The sequence below is a fragment of the Martes martes genome (assembly GCF_963455335.1).
Source record: "Martes martes genome assembly, chromosome: 2".
NCBI lineage: Eukaryota > Metazoa > Chordata > Mammalia > Carnivora > Mustelidae > Martes > Martes martes.
This window is the reverse complement of record NC_137889.1, coordinates 169,935,549-169,955,107: the sequence shown is the minus strand read 5'-3', so window position 1 is coordinate 169,955,107 and position 19,559 is coordinate 169,935,549. Positions and strand designations below refer to the sequence as shown.

The window sequence follows — 19,559 nt, the reverse complement described above, 5'->3', positions numbered from 1 at the left end:
AGAGTCATGGGAATTTGTAAATGCGGCATGTAATGAGAACCTGGGGCTTGTTTAGACAAAGCGTATTTTGTTTGCTTTAGAAAAAAAATCTGCTGAAATTTTCAGCTGAGATTCAGCATGGCTCTTGTCAATGCCCAGATGCAGTTCTCTTTCTTGGATGTAGAACACTGTGAGCGTTTGCTTATGACCGGCTTCCCTGATCCTTCCTTTACTTCCTCCAAGGCTCCCTCCTCCTTGTGGTTGGTAAGCTCATTTAGACGACAAAGAGGGAGAATGTATTTTCCTTTAGGTAGTTTTAAGGGAATTTTAGACCAGAACTCGAGAGAAGCTATTATGAAAGACTTCAGTCAAGCTGAGTCAATTTCCTTAATTTCTCTTTGAATTCTTCATGGAAATCCCTTCCTTAACTTCCTAAACTTTTTCCTAAATCCTTAATGAAAATTAGCCCACATTTTCTTAAAAAAATAGTCAAAAGCCGAACACACAGAGAAACCCTACCGCCAACCGATGCTGATAAAGGACACAGTGGGGGCCCCTCTGGCTGTGTGTCTGCAGAGATAAGACCGTCTGAGGGGTGCACTTGAATAAGGCAGCTCTCAAGTGAACCTTCTGGTAGCGTCAGTCTAACTGCAAGCTTATTGTGCCTTTAGCCTGTCCTCTGGGGTTAAAACAACCGATGGTCCACCCATGTCCTTATTGGGAACCCAAACCCCGGGGCTGTTTAAAATTTGAGTCCCCGTGCTTTCTAATGCATTTTTCATGCTCTAGAAAGTATCCAGCAGAGTGTGTGATGTGTTGAGGGAATGTCAGCTGGAAAGTTTGGCAGGGGACAGGGACATTTGTGGGTAGGAATGCCCCCCCGCCCCCTTATTGAATGGAGCGTTTTTCATTGATGTCCCACCTTTTGGCTGAATTTGTTCTGACTCACTCTTGAGTCTTGTTTCCTGGGAAAGCAAAACCCATCACACCTGCTCTTCACCCCCTCAGGTTTAGAGTGACGAAAGTGGAACACAAGTCAAATCAGAAGGAGCGGAGAAGCTTGATGTCCGTTAGCGGGACCGACAGCGTCAATGGGGAGGTGCCTGTGACCCCTGTGAAGAGAGACCGAAGTGACACGGAGTAGCAGGTGAGTCGCAGTTTGGGTGACACGGGGGGTGGGGCGGGCACGGTGGGGAGAAGGTGCTGAGAGCCTCCTCGGTGGGTGGGCATGTAGGAATGACTGGGCAGGGAAGCGAGGGCTGGTGGGGCTGTGGGGGATTGAAGGCGATTCCTTGTCTGTCCAGGGCTTCTGGTAAAGAGGCCACAAACTTGGGTACCTCCAGGGGCCTGGCCGGCATGGAGATGAGGAAAGAGGCTTGCTTAAGACACAAGGTGGCATGGTGGGGATTGTGGCAAACTAGAAACCCCAGCCTGCCCATTGGGCTTGCGTTACCACAAGGCAGAAGGCTCTTAAGCATTGGTAGATCTTATGCAAAATAAGGTGGAAATCTAGACTTCGGAAATGTGGACTCGCCACAGGTTTTTAAATGTTGGCAGCTTAAGAAATATGCTTTACAAAACCATGCAGGCCAAATGAAATATCATCTTGTCATTTCTGGGAAACCTGTGATCTGAAAAAAGCTGGCGCATGCAAATCAAGGCTTTTTCCTTTAATTGAGTTGGAAACCAGTTTTCTTTGATGCGCCACAGTTCTAAAATCGCTCTCCTAGGACTGTTACTCTTCCAACCAAATATTTTGAAGTGATTTTAAAAAGCAAAAGCGAATGCTTCTCGGTGGGGCAGTTTTCATTTTGGAAGATAGTGCTTGCAAAAGAAAAAAGGCTTGTGATAATTTGATATTGGCTTAGCTTTCATCTTGCTCTTTTCTTTCTGTTCTGGCTTGAGGAACGTTCACCCCTTTCATGTTTCTTATTAGGTATAAGAGGGTGAGGGTGAGGCCTTGGGAGGGATTAGGCTCTGAAAGCTCCGGGGGGCACAGTCAGAGCCTGAACAGGAAGGCAGAAGGGTCACAGTTGCAAAAGGGGGGAAGGATGGGGTGTGGGGAGGTGGCACCGGCTGAGTCTCGAAGGTGCCGGAAAGAGGCAAGGTTGAAGCTGAGCCGGGAGTCAAGCGAGGGGTGGCCGGGGCGGTGGAGTCCGAGAGGAATGGCTTTCAAGGAAGCGTCTCTGACGATCCGCCCAGGCTCAGTCGGGTTGAGGATGTTCTGGAAGACTTGTGCTCCTGAATTCTGTACGACAAGGGGTTCTGAGTTTCCAGTGTTAGTTCTCGCAGTCTTGCGTCTGGGAAGATCGGGCTCCTTCCCCTGCATCGAGTAGCCAACTAGGGGCTTTCCTTAAAGAAGAGAAACAGAGCAGAAAAGTCTATCTTTGATTTCTTAGCCAGTTACTGGTGCCCTGGGAAGGGAACCGAGGAGATTTAGGAAAAGGAAGAGGAGGATGAAGGTAATAATAAAAGCAACCAATGTCAATTCAGTGTTCTAGTCTTCTGGGCGTGGTCCTGTACAAATCTCGCATGTTGCCTTTATCAGCGTCTCTCAATGGGATGGACACTATTATCCCACTTCTACAGATGAGAGCACAAATGAAGGGAAAGGGTAAGTTACATGTTAAGGTCCCTTAGCTGGAAAGAGGAGCTGATTTGAGCCCAGGTCTCTGACTACAGACCAGCTGTACTCTTCTTCCATCTGAGGAGGCTCACGATGAGGCAGCCCTAGACCCATGAATGGAGGGCATTTCCACCAGTGATCCAGAAGCTTGGTAGTCTAATATGGTAGCCACTAGTCACCCATGGCTCCTTAAGTCTAAATTAATTAACATTAAAAATTTAGTTCTGCAGGTGTTCTAGGCCCTTTTCACATGTTCAGTAGCCAGAGTTGGCTAGGGCCCGCCATATTGGATAGCACAGATCCAGGACATTTCCATCATTGCAGAAGGTTTTATGGAACAGAGTAGATGCTACGTTAGGGATTCTGGATTTGAATCTCAAGTGACTTTGGTAAATAAGAGGAGCAACCTGGCTAAAGTCATGAGGCCTTTGATCCTGAGAAGAGAAGCACCTGGCTTCCCAGGTGGACGGTGAAGAAGGCCCAGCCTGCTCAGCGGCAGGGAAAGCTATGGGCTGCGATGACAGTCTGCCTCCAAGTCAGCAGCCCAGCCTTGTGTCGGACGTTGGAGCAGACCACGTGTACGAAGACACTGCTGTCCCTCAGACAGGACCTGCAGGGCGATCCTCTGTCAGGCTCCAGGTTTGGGCCTCTACTGCGCAGAGAGAGAAGCACTTGAGATTTGAGAAGGTTAAAAGAAGTAGGATTGCTCAGCTGGGTTTCTTGGTCCAAATTCTTCTGTATCTGACTCTAAGAACTGGATTCAATCATCTGAAATCCTGACTACGTCGGGTTTACAATTTGACATTCTCCGCAAAGCACACAGTCATCCACTAGGATTTTGTAAGAACGTTGCATTTGACTAGAAGACGTGGTCTCACGTGCTAGCTTCACCACTTAGAAATTGCCCTTTACCCGGTTAAGCCCACTTCCACCTGGTGTCCTTGAACATGACATAAGGATATTAAGCTCACTGATTGAAGGCAAGTGCCAACAGCGTGTGTGGCATGTAGTTGGCTCTCAGTAGAGGGTAACCGCATTGTGCCGTGCCCTCCAAAATCCACAGCGAGCTCGTGAATGACCTTAGAAGGGGGTGTATTTTTGGAGCCTTCGATGGTAATGAATTTTGAAATTAAAAATGAACATTTTTTAATGGAAATTTTCAAACAAACTCAGAAGTGGAGAGAATGCTATCGTGAATGCTCCTGGGCCATAGATTAATTGAATTATAATGCCTGCTGTGTCTTGAGGGTTTACTGTAACCTTGGCATGCTTTGAAAATCGCATTCCCCGTATTGATTTAACAGCAATGAGTAGGGACTAGTTTGTACCCCATTTTGCAAATGGAGGTGGTAAGCGCAGGGAGTTTAAGCAACGTGGGTGTTCAGAGTGACAAGAGGCAAGAGGAAGGGGAGAGTTCAGAGCCCATCCCAGCCAGCCTGGCTTCTGGACTTGACCGCTCACCTGGGTCTGGGGAAAGAAGATCCCGTGGTCAGAGCCTGCTGGGCTTGAGACCTGTGGAGTGGCCATGTCTGATGACCCCAACAGGGCACAGACTCTGAAAAAGAAGGGAAAGAAATATTCATGGGCGTTTAGAAAACTTACTCATCAGAATTCTTCCTGTTAGACGTCTTAACATTTCTCGTCCACCCCCGGCCCCCCCGCCAAAGAGTGTGTTTGGGGTGTTTAACAGGACTCGATTTTCCAACCAGAGAAATCCTGACATTCTTCCATCTGGGCCCCAAATCTCTGGTTCTGGACTGAATTGGAAGATGTGCCCTAGACTATAGCGAATCAAGTAAGACAAGAGTGTTATGTATCTTTCATGTAGTCTAAGATAGTTCTTAGAGTTATGTATTTTTCCTGAAAAATGCTTTTATGTTTGGATTTTTAGTGTAGAATTGATCTAAATAGTGACATGCAAAATCACATCTACTCATTGGTTTGGCTTCTTTCTTTTTTTTTTTTTCAAATTAGAAATGGATACTGGACACTAGTCTTAGGGTTTCTCTTTCTCTCTCTTTCCTTCTCTTTTTAAAAAACAAAATCTTCTATTTGGCATTTCTTCTTCCCCTTACTCTTTTCCCCATTTCATTGGCCTGTCCTCTTTTTCTGCAGTTAGATCTAACTTGCTCCCTGCCTGATTTATTTTGGCAGTGCAGTTAAAATGGTCTCTCTCTTTTTTTTTTTTCACAGAAAATGTGTTTTGATTTCTTAGAAGAATAAGCTTTTGTTCTTTGAAGTTAAATAAATCAAATTGCTTTCAGCCTCCAAATGCCACTGCCTTGTCTTCATGATCATTGGTCTTTCACTTTTTCAAAATGAAGCTGTGGTAAGCATTTGACATCACACATTTCTGAAATATGTGCTCTTTTTTGCATCTTCTGGTAGGATCTCATTGAAACATTGATTTGGGAAGTGTGCATAACAGTATTTTTTACATCAAAACAAAAATTAATAATATTAGACATGGCTTTTTGTCTTATACTGTTTTATTCCTGAAGTGATTCTGTTCTTTTTTTTTTCTTAACGATTTTATTTACTTAGTTGTCAGAGAGAGAGAGAGGGAGAGCACGCAAGCAGGGGGAGCAGCAGGCTGAGGGAGAAGCAGGCTCCCTGCTGAGCAAGGAGCCTGATGCAGGACTCGATCCTGGGAGCCTGGGATCATGATCCGAGTCGAAGGCAGATGCTTAACCAACTGAGCCACCCAGGTGTCCTGATTCTGTTAATTCTTATTTTAGTAATTTGTTATAGTAATTAAAACTGAGTTTTAAACTGTTCAGGTTTCCTCATAACTGTGTGACTCACGACCAGTGGTTTTAGGCAAATCACCCGACCCCTCCACACCTGAGGGCCTTCATCTTTACAATGGGGCTGTCGTTGGACTTCAGGGAGGTGACAGATACGTTCTTAAATCTGTCCTTGGTACAAGACTTAGTATTTACTAGTATTTACTAACTATGCACTTAGTATTTACTAACTTAGTATTTACTAACTATGCACTATTATCAAGAATGTTCACCCCATTCTCAGTGGTCCTAGTCACATATTAGCCCATTCCTCAAACATCAGTTTGATGTCATCTGTGAGTCCCTTTTTATTTCTTAAGAATATTAGAGCTTTGGATTCTCTTGACATGTTAACAATCCATATCTGGCAGGTCCCTTAGCGATTCGGACCATTCTTTGGCCTGTGCTAAGAGGACTTGGCCATCCATACCTGTATCGCCTCCTACTGGAGGTGGGAGAGTGACAAGTCGGCCTGAAGGTTTGCCGGCTGGCGTTCTTTGTTCTGCGCAGATCAGAGGGCCGGTGAAGTTAAGAAGGACGGTGGACTGGGTTTTCTGCGCTAAATTGCTCTGCCGCCGCTCTGTCCTGGGATCAAAGTCTTCTTTCTGCCAAGACTCTTCCCTGGCTCGTGCTCCCTCCTGCTGAGTGTCCTGACCAGTCACCAGGTCAGCTTCCCTGACCTTCGGTGCCTTCCTTTCCTCTTCCTCTGTTTTGACCTCCATGATCAGGGGTAGTGGAGGGTCCCTGGGGGGAGGGGGGGCTCCCCTGCAGTTGGGCTGCATCGTTCGCATGGTTTTGCATTGTGGTTCTTTTGTTAACTCTCCAGGGAAGGAGAGGATGGTGAGGAACTTAAGGCACTGCCCGATGGCTAATATTTTTCTCCATAGCTTGTATTTTTTTTTTTTTCAGGGCAAAATACACATTTTTTAGAAAGCAGGTTATCTTGGGTTGATGGAAACCCCAGTATCTGCTGCACTCTTCTTATAGAGCAATGGCAGAGAAACCGATCAGAAGAAACTGTGCTTTGAGTAGGCAGAGGCAGGACACCTGCCTTGATTTCCTGTAGAGGAAGAGCGCTGCTTGGGTTGGCGCCTGTGTTTTCCCGTGGAAGGTCGCTCCTGCTGAGCCCACCTCCAGCGTGGAAGTGGAGGGGCGCCGACACCTGCCCAGGACCTGGCCAGATGAGGAGAAAAGCTGAGTGAGGGGCTGACATGTCAGTGTCGAGGCTCAGAGGGACGACTTTTTCCCAGCTCTGAGGGCCAGGCATTCGATCGGGCTTGGATGGGCAGAAATCCACATTGGGAGCTAACATGCCCAGTGGCTTTGGAGTTTGAGGGAGCTTCGCTTTCTCCGAGTAAAAAAAGTCCTCATTCGATCTCTTAGCCTAGGGACTCAAAGTGGCTATTGCGACAGCGTGATCAGCCTTCACCAGGTGTGGCCTCCTGTGGTGTCCTGCAGGGACCCACTGATGTCCCTGGGCTGTCAGAGCTGTGCCTGCCTCCATTCAGTTCTGTGAGTGGCTCTGTGTTCTTACAGGCAGATTACAGTCATACACTTGGAGCTCTCGGAGGAGCTGTGATTGCTTGTTCAGGTACATCTTCTACAAGTCTTTATGGAGGCCCTACGATGGGCGAGGTGTGGTGCCAGGCCTGAGGGACACGGATGGAAGATGGACGTCTAAGGGCCGTGCTTTCTCGGAGCTGTGGTTCTAGTTCTTACGTAGACCTTGCTCCCTGTGCCTCCTCGCCCCGTATGGAGGCCCTCGGAGGTTATGTATGTTGTTCAAGGTCATGCCGCTGGTGGAGTCCAGAGCTTGGACTTCCTGATGGTTCATTCCCCTCATTGTCTCTGGTGAATTGGTTATGACAAGTGTTTGAACTTGAATTACTGTTTTTTTTTTGTTTGTTTTTTTTTTAAGATTTGAAAAATAAGACAGGCACGCAATAAAATACCCAAGCAGCATAAAAGCCTCCAGGATGAAGAATAAGCCTTTAAAAAGGCAAAGTGTTCACCCCTCTCTCCAGCCCGTCTCCCTCACTGCAATCTCGAAAGCTCCTTCTCGGGAGGGAGCTGTAGCTACTGGCGTCCTCTGTATCCTTCCCGGATTATTCTATGCGTATATGTGCCTATGCAATACCCGTATGTATGTACAGCTCCCTCGTTTGCCCGTCCTGCAGCGAGGGCATAGATGCTTGTCCACACCTTGCTTTTTGTTGGAGTTAATGACTGATCGCTTCTGTGGGCCCCCCAGTGTGGAGTACCCCCCGCTGGTCGAGCCACAAGGAGTGAAAATGCTGGACACATTCTTAAAAAGTGATGTGCCCTGTTTCTCATGGGGAGTAGCTCCAAAACACGGATGGAGATCATCTGAGAGGTTGTGTTGGGCCTAAAAACCTACTTCGCTGTCGTCAACTGTGATTTTCTTTCAGAGTTTTCTTCCATTGCCCTGCCATGGGTACAGACAAGGCACAGGTTTGTCAGTCTTCTCAGGACTCCGTGTGGGGCCCCGGAGGGTTTTGCATTGGTTTGGTGTCACTTGCCCCCGAAGTGAACCATTTTTCCCCCGCACGCCTCTCCCTGGGCTGCACCTGTTCTGAGGCCCCTCCTGGTTTTGACCGGAAGTTGACCCACTGACCCCTCCATTAACTCAGCTCTTCTTCCTCGGGAGCCCGTCAGCCCTTTGACAAGACTTAAGAAGCAGGCGCTGGGACCTCTGTCCTTTTCACCAGAGAAACTGCGACATGGGAGGCTCCTGGAGACGCTGGGGGACCGTGGCAGAGGCTGAAAATGAAAGGCGTGTTTGCCTGGAAGTGGAAAGAAAAGGGAATCAATAGCTCTAACCAAGATTTTTATTCTTAATTTGTAACTCGAGGCCTTGAATCTATTAACGTTAAACACCTCAGTAAGTCACAGGGCCTGTTTTCTAGAAGAACAGGACCCAGGATGCGGAAGTAGCTCCACAGGGTAGGTTCTGGAATCAGGCTCCTTGCGCGCAAGTCCCAGTCTGTCACCTGTTGGCTGTGTCACCTTGGATGTCATAGCCTCTGATGCCTGAGCTGCTCCATCTGTAAAGTGGGGATAATGGTGATGATCTCACCCACCCCACAGGGATGCTGTTCCTTGGCACTTAGGAAATGCTAAGTAGGCAAATGCTAGATATGAGCAATATATCAGGCGAGCCCCATTTAGCAAATAAAAGTGTGAGGAGGTAATGTCTGAGATTTCATAATTTTCCGGCAGCACAGAGAGGCCAGATTAGACCTAGGTGTTGTGGAATTATTCGTTTGATTTTGATGCTCAGGTGTAGGCTCACTGACAGACGGTCAGCTGGACCTCTAGCTCACAAGCCAGTGTCTAATTCGGTTGGCTTTCCTTATTAGAAAGAGGTGGTTCTATTCAAAGTCCCAAGGTCTTTCTTCTGTAGCTTAGTGTAGATGTGGAATCACAGATGTACTGAGACTAACAGGAAACCACTGAATTGCATTTAAATAATTCCCAGGAGTACCGTGGTTTTTCCAGATACTTTTGATATTTTTTCCAGAGTAACTTTTGATGTCAAGTACATTTTACTGGAGTAAAGTGCTCTGAATCTCACTATCCCCAGGGCTGGTAAAGATACAAACACATCTAAATTACTGTGAGTATAATAACTTAGGAAACAGCAACCTCCAAACTTTTCAGTAGGATTCAGATCTCACGTCAGAACCTTCAAAGCTAAAAGGAGTGCAAAATTTATTTTCTTTATTTTTTTTTAGAGATTTTATCCTTTTATTTGACAGAGAGAAACACAGCAAGAGAGGGAACACAAGCAGGGGGAGTGGGAGAGGGAGAAGCAGACTTCCTGCTAAGCGGGGAGCCTGGTGCAGGGCTCAATCCCAGGACCCTGGGACCATGACCTGAGCCGAAAGCAGACACTTAACGACTGAGCCATCCAGGTGCCCCAGGAGTGCATAAATTCTTACTGGCTTTATTCAATAAAGAAAATATAATTTGTAGGAATATATATTTTCTATGTTACTTTAAAAAGCTATTTCCATTTTGAATGGAAAATATCTACAAACATTTTTATTTTTCCTGCACTGATTGACCTACAGACATGAAAAAGTTGCTCAGTATCGATAACAAAAAGCTTAAATTTTGATTATTAAACTCTCTCCCAAACTAGGGATTATAATATGGTAATGTGTGATACTATGATTTATAATAAGAAATATGCAGTTTGTCCCCATTTCTTGTACAGAGCTAATAAAACTACTGAAATTTCTTAAGGGATGAGAACCATAAAGGTCTTTTGTTTTATGTTAATGAAGTGACCTTTGGAAAGCCCCTAGATAACTCAAAGATGGGGTGGTTTGCCAGGGAGCCAGCCATGGGTTTAGAAGGTTGGAACTCTTCCCCCACCTCCCGAGAGGGGAGAGGGGTTGGAGATTGAGTTCAACCATCAGTGACTGGCCAGTGATTTAATGCACCGTGCTTGTGTAATGAAATTTCCATAAAAACTCAGAAGGAGAGGACTTCCAGGTTTGTGAACCAGAACACTTCCCCCATGCCATCCCGCTGGGCCCCGTGCGTGTCCAGGACCCAAACTACAGAAGCTCTTTTGTCCGGGACCTTGCCCTGTGCATCTCTTTATTTGGCTGTTGATTTATATCCTTTAATATCCTTCACGATAAACTGGCAATCTAGTGGCTTTCTGAGCCCGGTGAGCCAATCTGGAAGCCACAGAGTGGGGTGGGGGAACCTTTGGCTTACAGCCAGTTGGTCAGAAATACAGGTAGCAAGCTGGACTTGTGATCAGCATCTGAAATAGAGGGCAGTCCGCTCATGGGATCTGATGCTGTCGGTAGGTGGATAGAATTAGAGTTGAGTTGAATTGTAGGACACCCATCGGTTGTCTGAGCATTACTTGGTGGTGTAAGAGAAACCGTGCCTACACACACACACACACAGAGGAATCTGGTGCAGAACCCTTACAATGCATGAAAGAAGCAGTGGTCCGGAAACATGGAAAATGCCCAAACTTACTAATAATCACATAAATAGAAACTAAAATAATGAGATCACTTCTTGCTTTTCTGTTGGCAAAGATGAATGTTAACGCTAGCATGATGATGTAACTTCCGTTCCAAATGAGGCTCTCCTAAGAGTAAAAGGGACACTGTAAATAGTTATTCATATTTATTCATTCAGTAAACTCTGTAAGCCGAGACCTCCCAGGCCAGCTGGTCCACATGGTCTCCCTGGTTAGTGCTCAGTGTCGAAGAGGGTGGAGGGAGATGGGCGCTGTCACACACCCAAGGAGGGATGCTACTTTGGTACACAGATGCAGAGTATCTACTCTGTATCATTAGATGAGAAGGCAAGTTGTAACCTATCCCCGTTTTGCTGAAGAAAGGATACGTGACGCATCTCATTTCCTTCTGGATTGAAGTTGATCGCTGAAACGTTCCTCTGTAAGCTCCAAGCTCTTTGAGATTGTAGGCTCTGTCTTCTCACCTTCCGCCAAGCCTTCCGGTGACCGTTTGTGCATAGCTGGCCCTCAGAGAGTCCTTAACAGGTGCAATGGTAGCTCACTCCTCTGGGCTTTAAAATAAACCCCTGCAGAGGTCATGAACTCTAGTTCCAAACTGTTATGAAGGAAGTTAGGAAAGAATTCTGTAATTCAGAGATTTTGTAGTTCAGGTTACGTTAAGATTTTTTAAATTAATATTTCAGTCTCATATTGCTGAACTACAAAATTTTGCTGTTCCAATGGAGTTGCTGAGGTTTTTATTAATATTTGAGTCTGTCAATGTTTCTGTCATGTCTGTTTCCTCTTCCATTTCTTTTGTGTAGTTTTCGACCTCTGCCGACTTCATGGTGTTGCGTTTTGCCCTTTGAAGGTGAATTTAATTCTTGCAGTTGTTATCAGTTGACAAACAGTACTGAGTTTTATCTTGTGGCTTAAACACTTATAGATGCATAAAGGCATCTTGTAAGAAAGCAGGGTCCTGGGCTCCAATCCTATCAGTTCGGATTTAGTAGGTCATGGTGCAGTCCAGAGAATTGGGAATTTTTAATAACATTTGGGTTGCTTCTAAAGAAGGCGCTACCCATCATCCTGAGAAACACTGAATTGAAGAGACTTCACTGATTAGCTAGATTAGCATGAGTCTATCAATTAGCCTAGATTAGCTTTTGAATAAACTTGGAGTCTTTATTGAAATAGGAAGGCATTAATATCAGTTTATAAAATTTAATGCTCATTTTAGACCAGTGCAAGATTTGAAGGACTGTGAACACCAACTACCTTCTGGTATCTTTCCATTAATCTGCGTCTGCAAAGATGCCACCCACGTTTTCAGCAGCTAGAACCCGCGTGCACGTGACCACAGAGCATTCAGTTAGAGCCTGGTAGAAGATAACCCTCTAATTAAGAAGTTCGAGTCTCAAAGGATCACAGATTACTGGTGAAAGATCACATACTTGTTGCCTAGGCCTTTGAGTAGGACTGTTACTGTCCTGATCTTAACTCTTGTTCCTATGAACAACTTACCCTCTCTGGTTCCTTTAAATGTGTTCTAGAACATTCTTAATCTAGCTGTGTGACTCTGTAGCCTTGGATCTATTCCGTGTCATGCCATGCCATTCTAGGTGCACTTTACATCTTAGGACCGGAGCCCGTTGGAGGAGATGGGTTTTCAGCATCATTTCTCTGCTCCTGTGTAGCCCCAAGGACCACTTCCCTAGGGAGTGGCCCTGCCAGGGTTTCTATTTCTGCATTTCTCTTCTGCTGTTGCCACCACACAGGTGGGGGACGCTCGGTGATGCTGGGGATGTCTCCGTGGTGACTGGTACGCTGGTGCAATGTGGGGATAAGTGGGTCGGACTGCGGGCTGTGGACTTGCTGCTTTGCCGTGACTAAGTGTATGGCTTCGGGCAAGTGACTGAACCTGGAAGCCTCAGTTTCTTCCTACGAAAATGGGACGCGTCCTTGACTCCCAGAGTCATTGGAAGGATCGCGTTCCCGAGTCTGGAGTGCGAAGCGTGGCGGTGCCTGGCATGTGGGAACACTCTGTAAATGTCAGCTACTGTTGTTGTTAACCAGAGAGTGTTTTCCTTCCTTGACACCCTGTCCTTGGAGGTCTTAGTGTTCAGTGTCTGCTAATCTGCTCAGGCTTCTCGTTTTTTTAAAAACATGTTTCTACTTTTTAAAGGGACCAGGGAGTTTTTTCTAGAGAATCCTTTTTAACAAGTCACATACATGTCCTCATCACCAATATACTCTATTGTGGCTTCTGTGGAACTCCGATTTATTTATTTATTTATTTTAAAGATTTTTTTAAAATTTCTTTATTTAACAGAGAGAGAGAGATCACAAGCAGGCAGAGAGGCAGGCAGAGAGAGAGGGGGAAGCAGACTCCCCGCTGAGAAGAGAGACCGATGTGGGGCTTGATCCCAGGACCCTGAGATCATGACCTGAGCCGAAGGCAGAGGCTCAACCCACTGAACCACCCAGGTGCCCCTATTTATTTATTTTTTAAAATTTTTATTAACATATAATGTATTCGTCCCAAGGGTGCAGGTCTGTGAATCTCCAGGTTTACACACTTCACAGTACTCGTCATAGCACATAGCCTCCCCAATGTCCATAACCCAACCACCCTCTCCCCACTTCTCTCCCCCTGGCAACCCTCAGTTTGTTTTGTGAGATTAAGAGTCTCTTATGGTTTGTCTCCCTCCCGATCCCATCTTGTTTCATTTATTCTTTTCCTATCCCCCACACCCCCCACGTTGCCTCTCCGCTTCCTCGTATCAGGGAGATCGTATGATAATTGTCTTACTCTGATTGATGGAACCCTAATTTAATCATGGCATTAAGGCTTTATCTTTCTAATTAGAGCAACCTCTTCCTTCTTTCCAGATAAACCTTTTCTGAGGTTCTTAATTGCTCTCCCTGGGTCTTATTTTACGTGTAAGACCGTAGTCACCAAATTTCCCCCCGGTGGTGGGGGGTCCGGGGTTCCGACTTGTTCAATATGGTGGATTCCATGGTGAGGGGAACTGAGAATGAGGGGTGGGTGGAGGGTGTTCTCCCCGTCTGCCCATGGCTGCCGGCCCTCCCTGGCATTCATACCAGCCCACACGTAGTTTCTGATTGCTCTAAGACCTTAAAGAAGGCATCTTTTAATATTAATGTGGTGGGTTAAAGAAACACCAATTACAAGTATGTGTTTATCATTAGGGCTATTGTCACAGATGTTGGATGCACCGAGGAGAAACTGAACAGTATGGAATTCCACCTGTGAACTCAGCTCCAGCTGTAAGGTCACGGCTGGAAATTCACAAGCCTCGGAGTCTGTGGTGTCTTCCCCCTAGTTTGTCATTCTGATAAAAGAGGTATTTACCTGCAAATGGATAGCTGCTCTGCTGGTAAAGTGCTGCCTTCTGATAAACAGGTGTTTTTGAAGAGGGAGAGCCCAGAACCGCACCCCGGTGCTGGGTGGCTTTAATAGGATTTTTAGAAAGGTTAACTTTCTGTTTTCTGTTTAGTGTCTGGTGTTAAGGGTGAGGACGTAAGGCCATATTTGTATTTTTCACTTCCTCAAACTGCGCACAGTGCAGTTTTAAATCAGCCGCAGAAGGCAGCTGTTGAAGCCAACGTGATGGTTTAGGGCAGTTGGATGATGGTAACGACTTTGGGAGCATCCTGACTGCTGGCCCCGTGTCAAGCACTGTCTGTAGATCCCCTTTTGTAAAACCAGCACCCCTTTGAGGAAATGCCCCAGGGCGGGCCCGGGTCCAACAGCTAGTCACGGGGTCTGGATTAGAATCCAGGCCTCTGGCTCCAGATCCTTCCTTAGCCCAGCCCTCCGTCTTGCCTGTTCTTTAAAGTCGGTTAAATCTGTGCAAAGAACTCTAAGGGGAAGGTCTTCTCCGTTGGATCAAAAACTCCGACTGGGACGGAACATTACATTCTAGGCCTGACATTCCTTGCCCTCGACCTTCCTGTTTTCCTTGATGCCAAAAAATCTAGGTCTAAGGGAGCAGATGATAAAAGGAGGAGATACAAAAATAGTTGAACACCTAGTTTGCAGATAATGGCCTAGTTTGAAGTTTGGCTTTGAAAATTCACTCCTCTTCTTTTCACTGTTTTGTCTTTCAGGACCATTTTTCTATTTCTCCACCTCTGGCTTTTCTCCCTTTTGCCCCCGCTGGCATCTTTCATACTCATCAACTCTCAAATGGAACTATTCCGAGACTTGCTTGTGGTCCGCTCTACAGTACAAGTCTGAGCTTCAGCCGTGCTAGGCTGTAGCAAGGCAGGGCAGAGAATCATCGTCTCCATCGTAATTAAAAACTCCACGCCTGCTATTTTAGGGAACAGTGTTTTACTTCCTTTTCAGCGAAGCGAATAAGGATCCTTTACCCAAACCTTTTAGTTTGGGTAATCAGTCTCTCTCTCTCTCTCTCTCTCTCTTTCTCTTCCTCTCTTTCTCTCCTATCTTAAACATGCTGAATGATGGAATGACAGAAAAGGATAGTACGGATACTGTTACACTCTAGATCTTGAAGAAGGAGCTGTAAAATAACTACAAAGTAATACATCAATCAAGATATGTCGCTGACTTGTTGCTTTTCCTATTCCGGCAAATTGGCTTCAAGCGGTTTTGTTGAGCATTTGTTGGCAGACGGGAAAGTGCTTCGTTCCTTAACCTGGTGCTGGGCAGCCCGCGTGGTGTGAGTCCCGTCCTGAGTGATCCCCGGCTTCCAAACAGGACCGTAAACGGGTACACAGCGGTCTGTCCCTTAGATAACTCATTTGTTACAAAAAACAAAAAACAAAACACACCACCGCCACCAATCAAAAACAGCTTTGGAAAATAAAAAGCTGTTTTCCAAGTTTACCAGGGGCTTCATTTGTCATGAGAATATAGACAGTGATGGGGCCGGTTGTTAGAACTGGAACACATGGCACCATCCTTGAGTTACAGTGGACACCTGAGATCGGGCATCTCGTCCCTGCGCTCCTCGTTGCCCCCAAGATCCCAGCCGAGCTCGTGCACGCCTTGGAGACCCAGAGTTAGCTGGCCGGTGTGGCTTGGGGAAGACATGTTATCTGACACACAGAACTTTCATTGTGCCTGAGCACACTCACCCTCCTGCTCCTTACTTGGCAGAAGGTGGCCGGGGAGTTAAAGAACACGTTCCCGGGACGGAGGGACACATGACTCAGGGGAGCAGGCTCAACGAGTCGGTCCCTTTAGAAACTCCTGCGGAAACGGACTGATACCCTTAGTCTACTGTGGCTCTCAAATTCTCTTCTTTCTTGGTTTGTAAAACCTTGATAATGAGGTGCTTTTGAAATTGTGGTACTTGCATTTCTTTAGACTGAATTCTAGAAGAATTGTGTGATGGGGAAGGAACACAGTGGGGTGCACTGAGATGGGATGAGGAAGGGTTACAATTCCTCTGGGTTTTTAAATATCCACGCAGGTTAATGTGCGATGTGATGCTTACCTTCTGGAAAGCTTTACCTTTGTGTTTTCTCTTGCAGGGGTGACTTTATTGGAAGAGTCCCAAGACGCCGAAGACTTCCAACATAAGTTGCCTGTGGAATTTTAAAAAATTTTTATACAGTTTTTATTGTGGAGTCTGCAGATGTGGAGATAAAAGCTAAAAGAGAATATTTGCGCTATGCTGGGTACAGAATTCAGTTTGCTTGGAAACACGTTTGTGGTTAAAAAGTCTGATGGAAAATTTAGTACCTTTCCAGTGAAGAAAAGAGTCCATTTTTCAGTTTTCCCCAACCACCAGACCTCCCAGTCCCCCATCTCTGGCCTTGGCACCACTGGTAATTTTTCCAGCGTGATCACTCTTCGCAGGGGAACTCTTGGTGTGCAATCCGAGCCGATGCTCGGGGGTGTTGTTGTGTGAGTGTGTGCGCACCTGCACACATGCGCATGCAGACTCCTCTGTTCTCCCAACCCATAGGTCTCATTATGCTACTAGTTGCAAGAAGATTCTCTTGCAGTTTAACTGTTACAGAAGATAAAGATGAAACTTCAGTGGTAAAAAGTCCTTGCAGAGAGTGTGGTTTAGCCCTGAGAAATTGGCCCCCCGAGAGGTCAGGGGGTCAAATGGAACCAGATGCCAGACTTTCGAGCCTTGGACCAAGATGTCAACATTAACTCGCTGCCACTGTGCCACTCCTCTTTAGCAGATATGGAGAGTATTTTTTTTTTTGTAACTTGCGCTAAGCGATTCTTACTTAGTCCATTGAATAAAGGGGGACAGTAGTTCAAAGTGATGAAAAACAAAATAAAACAACAAAATGCCTGTTTTGACAAAACAAGCACACCCAACTTCCCATGTAAAATGGGCCTGGACCTTCCTCGGCTGTGTTTTCGGTGGGCACTTCCTACTTCATGTCTTGTAACCGAGGCTCCTTATTGAAAAGATCCTGGAGGATTGCGTTTCCCTTGGAAGCCTGGAAAGCCCCACTTTTATGTACTTACTTGTTTAGCTATGCTGTGTATGAAACCCCCAGCGAGAACCAGAGGCGGAGAGAGCCGTGCCGCTCTGACCGCTGTGGACCCCGGGGCTGGGAGGGTCCAGTTCCAGGAGGGTCTCCAACCCCTCCTCTCGCCCACCCCCCATCCTGTCAGTGTTGGTGTGGTGCCTGGGGGCACTAATGTTATCTTGAAGAGAAAGAGCATCTTTCTCATTTCACTGCCAAAGAGGATTTCCATAAAAATATCATTTCAAGTAGTTATTGTTAATTTACTCATTCCATTCTGTTTCTGGCATCAAACTACAAATTTCCAACCTTTGAAATGGATGGTAGGTTCTGTTTCACGTGAATTTTTTCTGACAAGTGATAAGAGCTCTGTGTGTGTGTGTGTGTGTGTGTGTGTGTGTGTGTGCATACATACGCGCAGAGGACGGTATGGGGAGAAATTCCACTGAAGTCCAGAAAGGAGCAATAGAAGCATTTTGGGGTGTGTATTAGTGTAAATACTATACGTGCTGTCTAGACCAATAGTTTTAGGTTTGTTGTTTTTTTTTTTTAAAGCATCACTTTTGGCTTGAAAATAGAATGTCCTCGAATGGTGAGGGACAAAAATGTAAGATATTCTTCAGCTTTAATTATTTTTTAATTTTATTCAGGTCAGAGCACTTTTTTATAGCAATACAACAGGCAAGAGAATACTCAAAAATATTTAAAATTGTGTTTATACCGAGAGTACGTTTTAAATATTTTCTAATACTTGAGCAGGTTTCATCTGGCTGGCTTCCAAACATGCCAAAAGTTAAGCATTCAATGTTTTAACTCATAAGCTTTTTACTCATAAGGATTCTTAAGTGTTCCCAAAGCAACTGATGTTTACAGGGCTTGGGTTTTCTTCCTTCTGTGGAAGGACTGGGGGTCCACAACAAACTTTCTCTACAAAACACTAAAGATGGGCCGACTTTTGGTGTCATGAGTGAGCTGGCTGCCGCCTTGATGTAAAAATTTGTAAAGGAAAATTTTTCACCATTTTGAGTGTCAGATGTATTTTTAACTGTCTGGTTTGTACTTTTACGACTTTTGTACTACCAAAGCAGAGTTAAAAATAAAAATGTTAAACGCATTAAAGGTGCCGTTGTTGAGCGATTCACCCTGTAGGTGTCTTGTCGACTGAAAACGGGATTGTGGGGTCACGATTCCTCTTGGGACTCATGTTCCTGTGCCGGTTTTTTTTTTTTTTTTTTTTTTAAGATTTTATTTATTTGACACAGAGAGAGACCACAAGCAGGCAGAGAGAGAGGGGGAACCAGGTTCCCCGCTGAGCAGAGAGCGCGATGCGGGGCCCGATCCCGGGACCCTGAGATCATGACCTGAGCCGAAGGCAGAGGCTTAACCCACTGAGCCACCCAGGTGCCCCCTGTGTCTCGTTTCTTAGTTCTGAATGGACCAGGGAGGATTTGGCTGACTCTCCCCACCGGATGTCAATTCCGCTTCCCTTCCCCCCACACCATCAGTAACACCACTCCCCACCCCGATAATTATGTTTAGAATTCGGAGATCACTCTGAATGCGCAGAAGAGCTGCAGGGTTGGCACATAGAGTTTTTGTGTGCCCTTCCCCCCAGTTCCCTTTGTGTTAATGTCTCGTGTCACTGCAGACCGATAATCAAAACGAAGACATGAACCCCCGGTACCCGACTACCGATGAAGCCAGCGCTGTGTTCAGAACCCGCCGGTTCTCTGGATCATGTTCTAGGATCACCCATCGCAGTTAGTTGTCTGGCCTCTGAGCTGTGATGGTCCCTCCTCTTTCCCTTGGGGCGCATGGTCCCATGATTGACAGTGCAGCCTTCTGTAATTTTGTAGAGTGCCCTTCAACTTCAGTCTGCCAGCTCCTTCTCCTGACTCGATGGGGGATTTGTGTTATGGACCAGATCCGCAGAGGCGATGTGCCCCTCCCGTTGCCTCCTAGCAGGGGAACGCCATGTCCATACCTATCACGGGTGATGTTAGTCTTGATCGTTGGTCAAGGCCGTGGCCACCAGCTTTCACTTGGGTCTTTCCCTTTGCGGTGAACCTTTGAGAGGAGATCTTTTGAGATTAGGCAAGGTCCTGTTTCCGCTTAAGCTTTCATCTATTAATTTTAGCATCTGTGTTCATTTCTTAGGGCTTGTGTTACAAATTACCACCCTCTGGGTGGCCTCAAACCACAGGAATGTATTCTTTCACGTTTAGGAGGCCAGGAGGCTCCGCCGGAGGTGTCTGCGGGGCTGATTGCTTCTGAAGTCCCCAAGGGAGAACGTGTTCCTTGCCTCGCTCCGAGCTGCTGGTGGCTGCTGGCCACCCTTGGCGGCCCCTGCTTTGTGGCTGCTTCACTCCCTCCTCTGCCTCTGTCTTTCCACGTCTGTCTTTCCTGTGTGTGTGCCTTTGTCTCCCCTTCCCCTGAGGGCGCTGGTCATTGGATTTAGGGCCTGCCTGAGTCCCGTATGCGTCATTGTAAGTCATTACGTTTGCACACACCCCAGTTTCAAATAAGATCCCGTTCACAGGAACCAGGAGTCGGGACTTCAACACTTCTTTATAGGCAACACAGTTGAACCCCTGACACCATCCACTGGTGGGTCTTGCCTGCAACAGCTATGACTGGGCGGGGGGGGGGGGGGGGGGACTCTTTCAGG

The 19,559-nt window shown here is 46.3% G+C and overlaps 1 protein-coding gene across 2 annotated transcripts in view; it reads left to right on the top strand.

Annotated features, from left to right (window-relative positions):
- Positions 1 to 18,031, top strand: part of RELL1 (RELT like 1) — a 61,795-nt gene extending 43,764 nt beyond the window's left edge. For both annotated transcript variants that reach the window (XM_080797306.1, XM_080797307.1), the window contains exons 6-7: positions 988 to 1,126; positions 15,929 to 18,031. In XM_080797306.1, the coding sequence (XP_080653432.1) occupies positions 988 to 1,123 (136 nt within the window). In that variant the 3' untranslated portion in view covers positions 1,124 to 1,126; positions 15,929 to 18,031. The remainder of the gene's footprint in view (positions 1 to 987; positions 1,127 to 15,928) is intronic.
- The last annotated feature ends 1,528 nt before the right edge of the window (positions 18,032 to 19,559 follow it).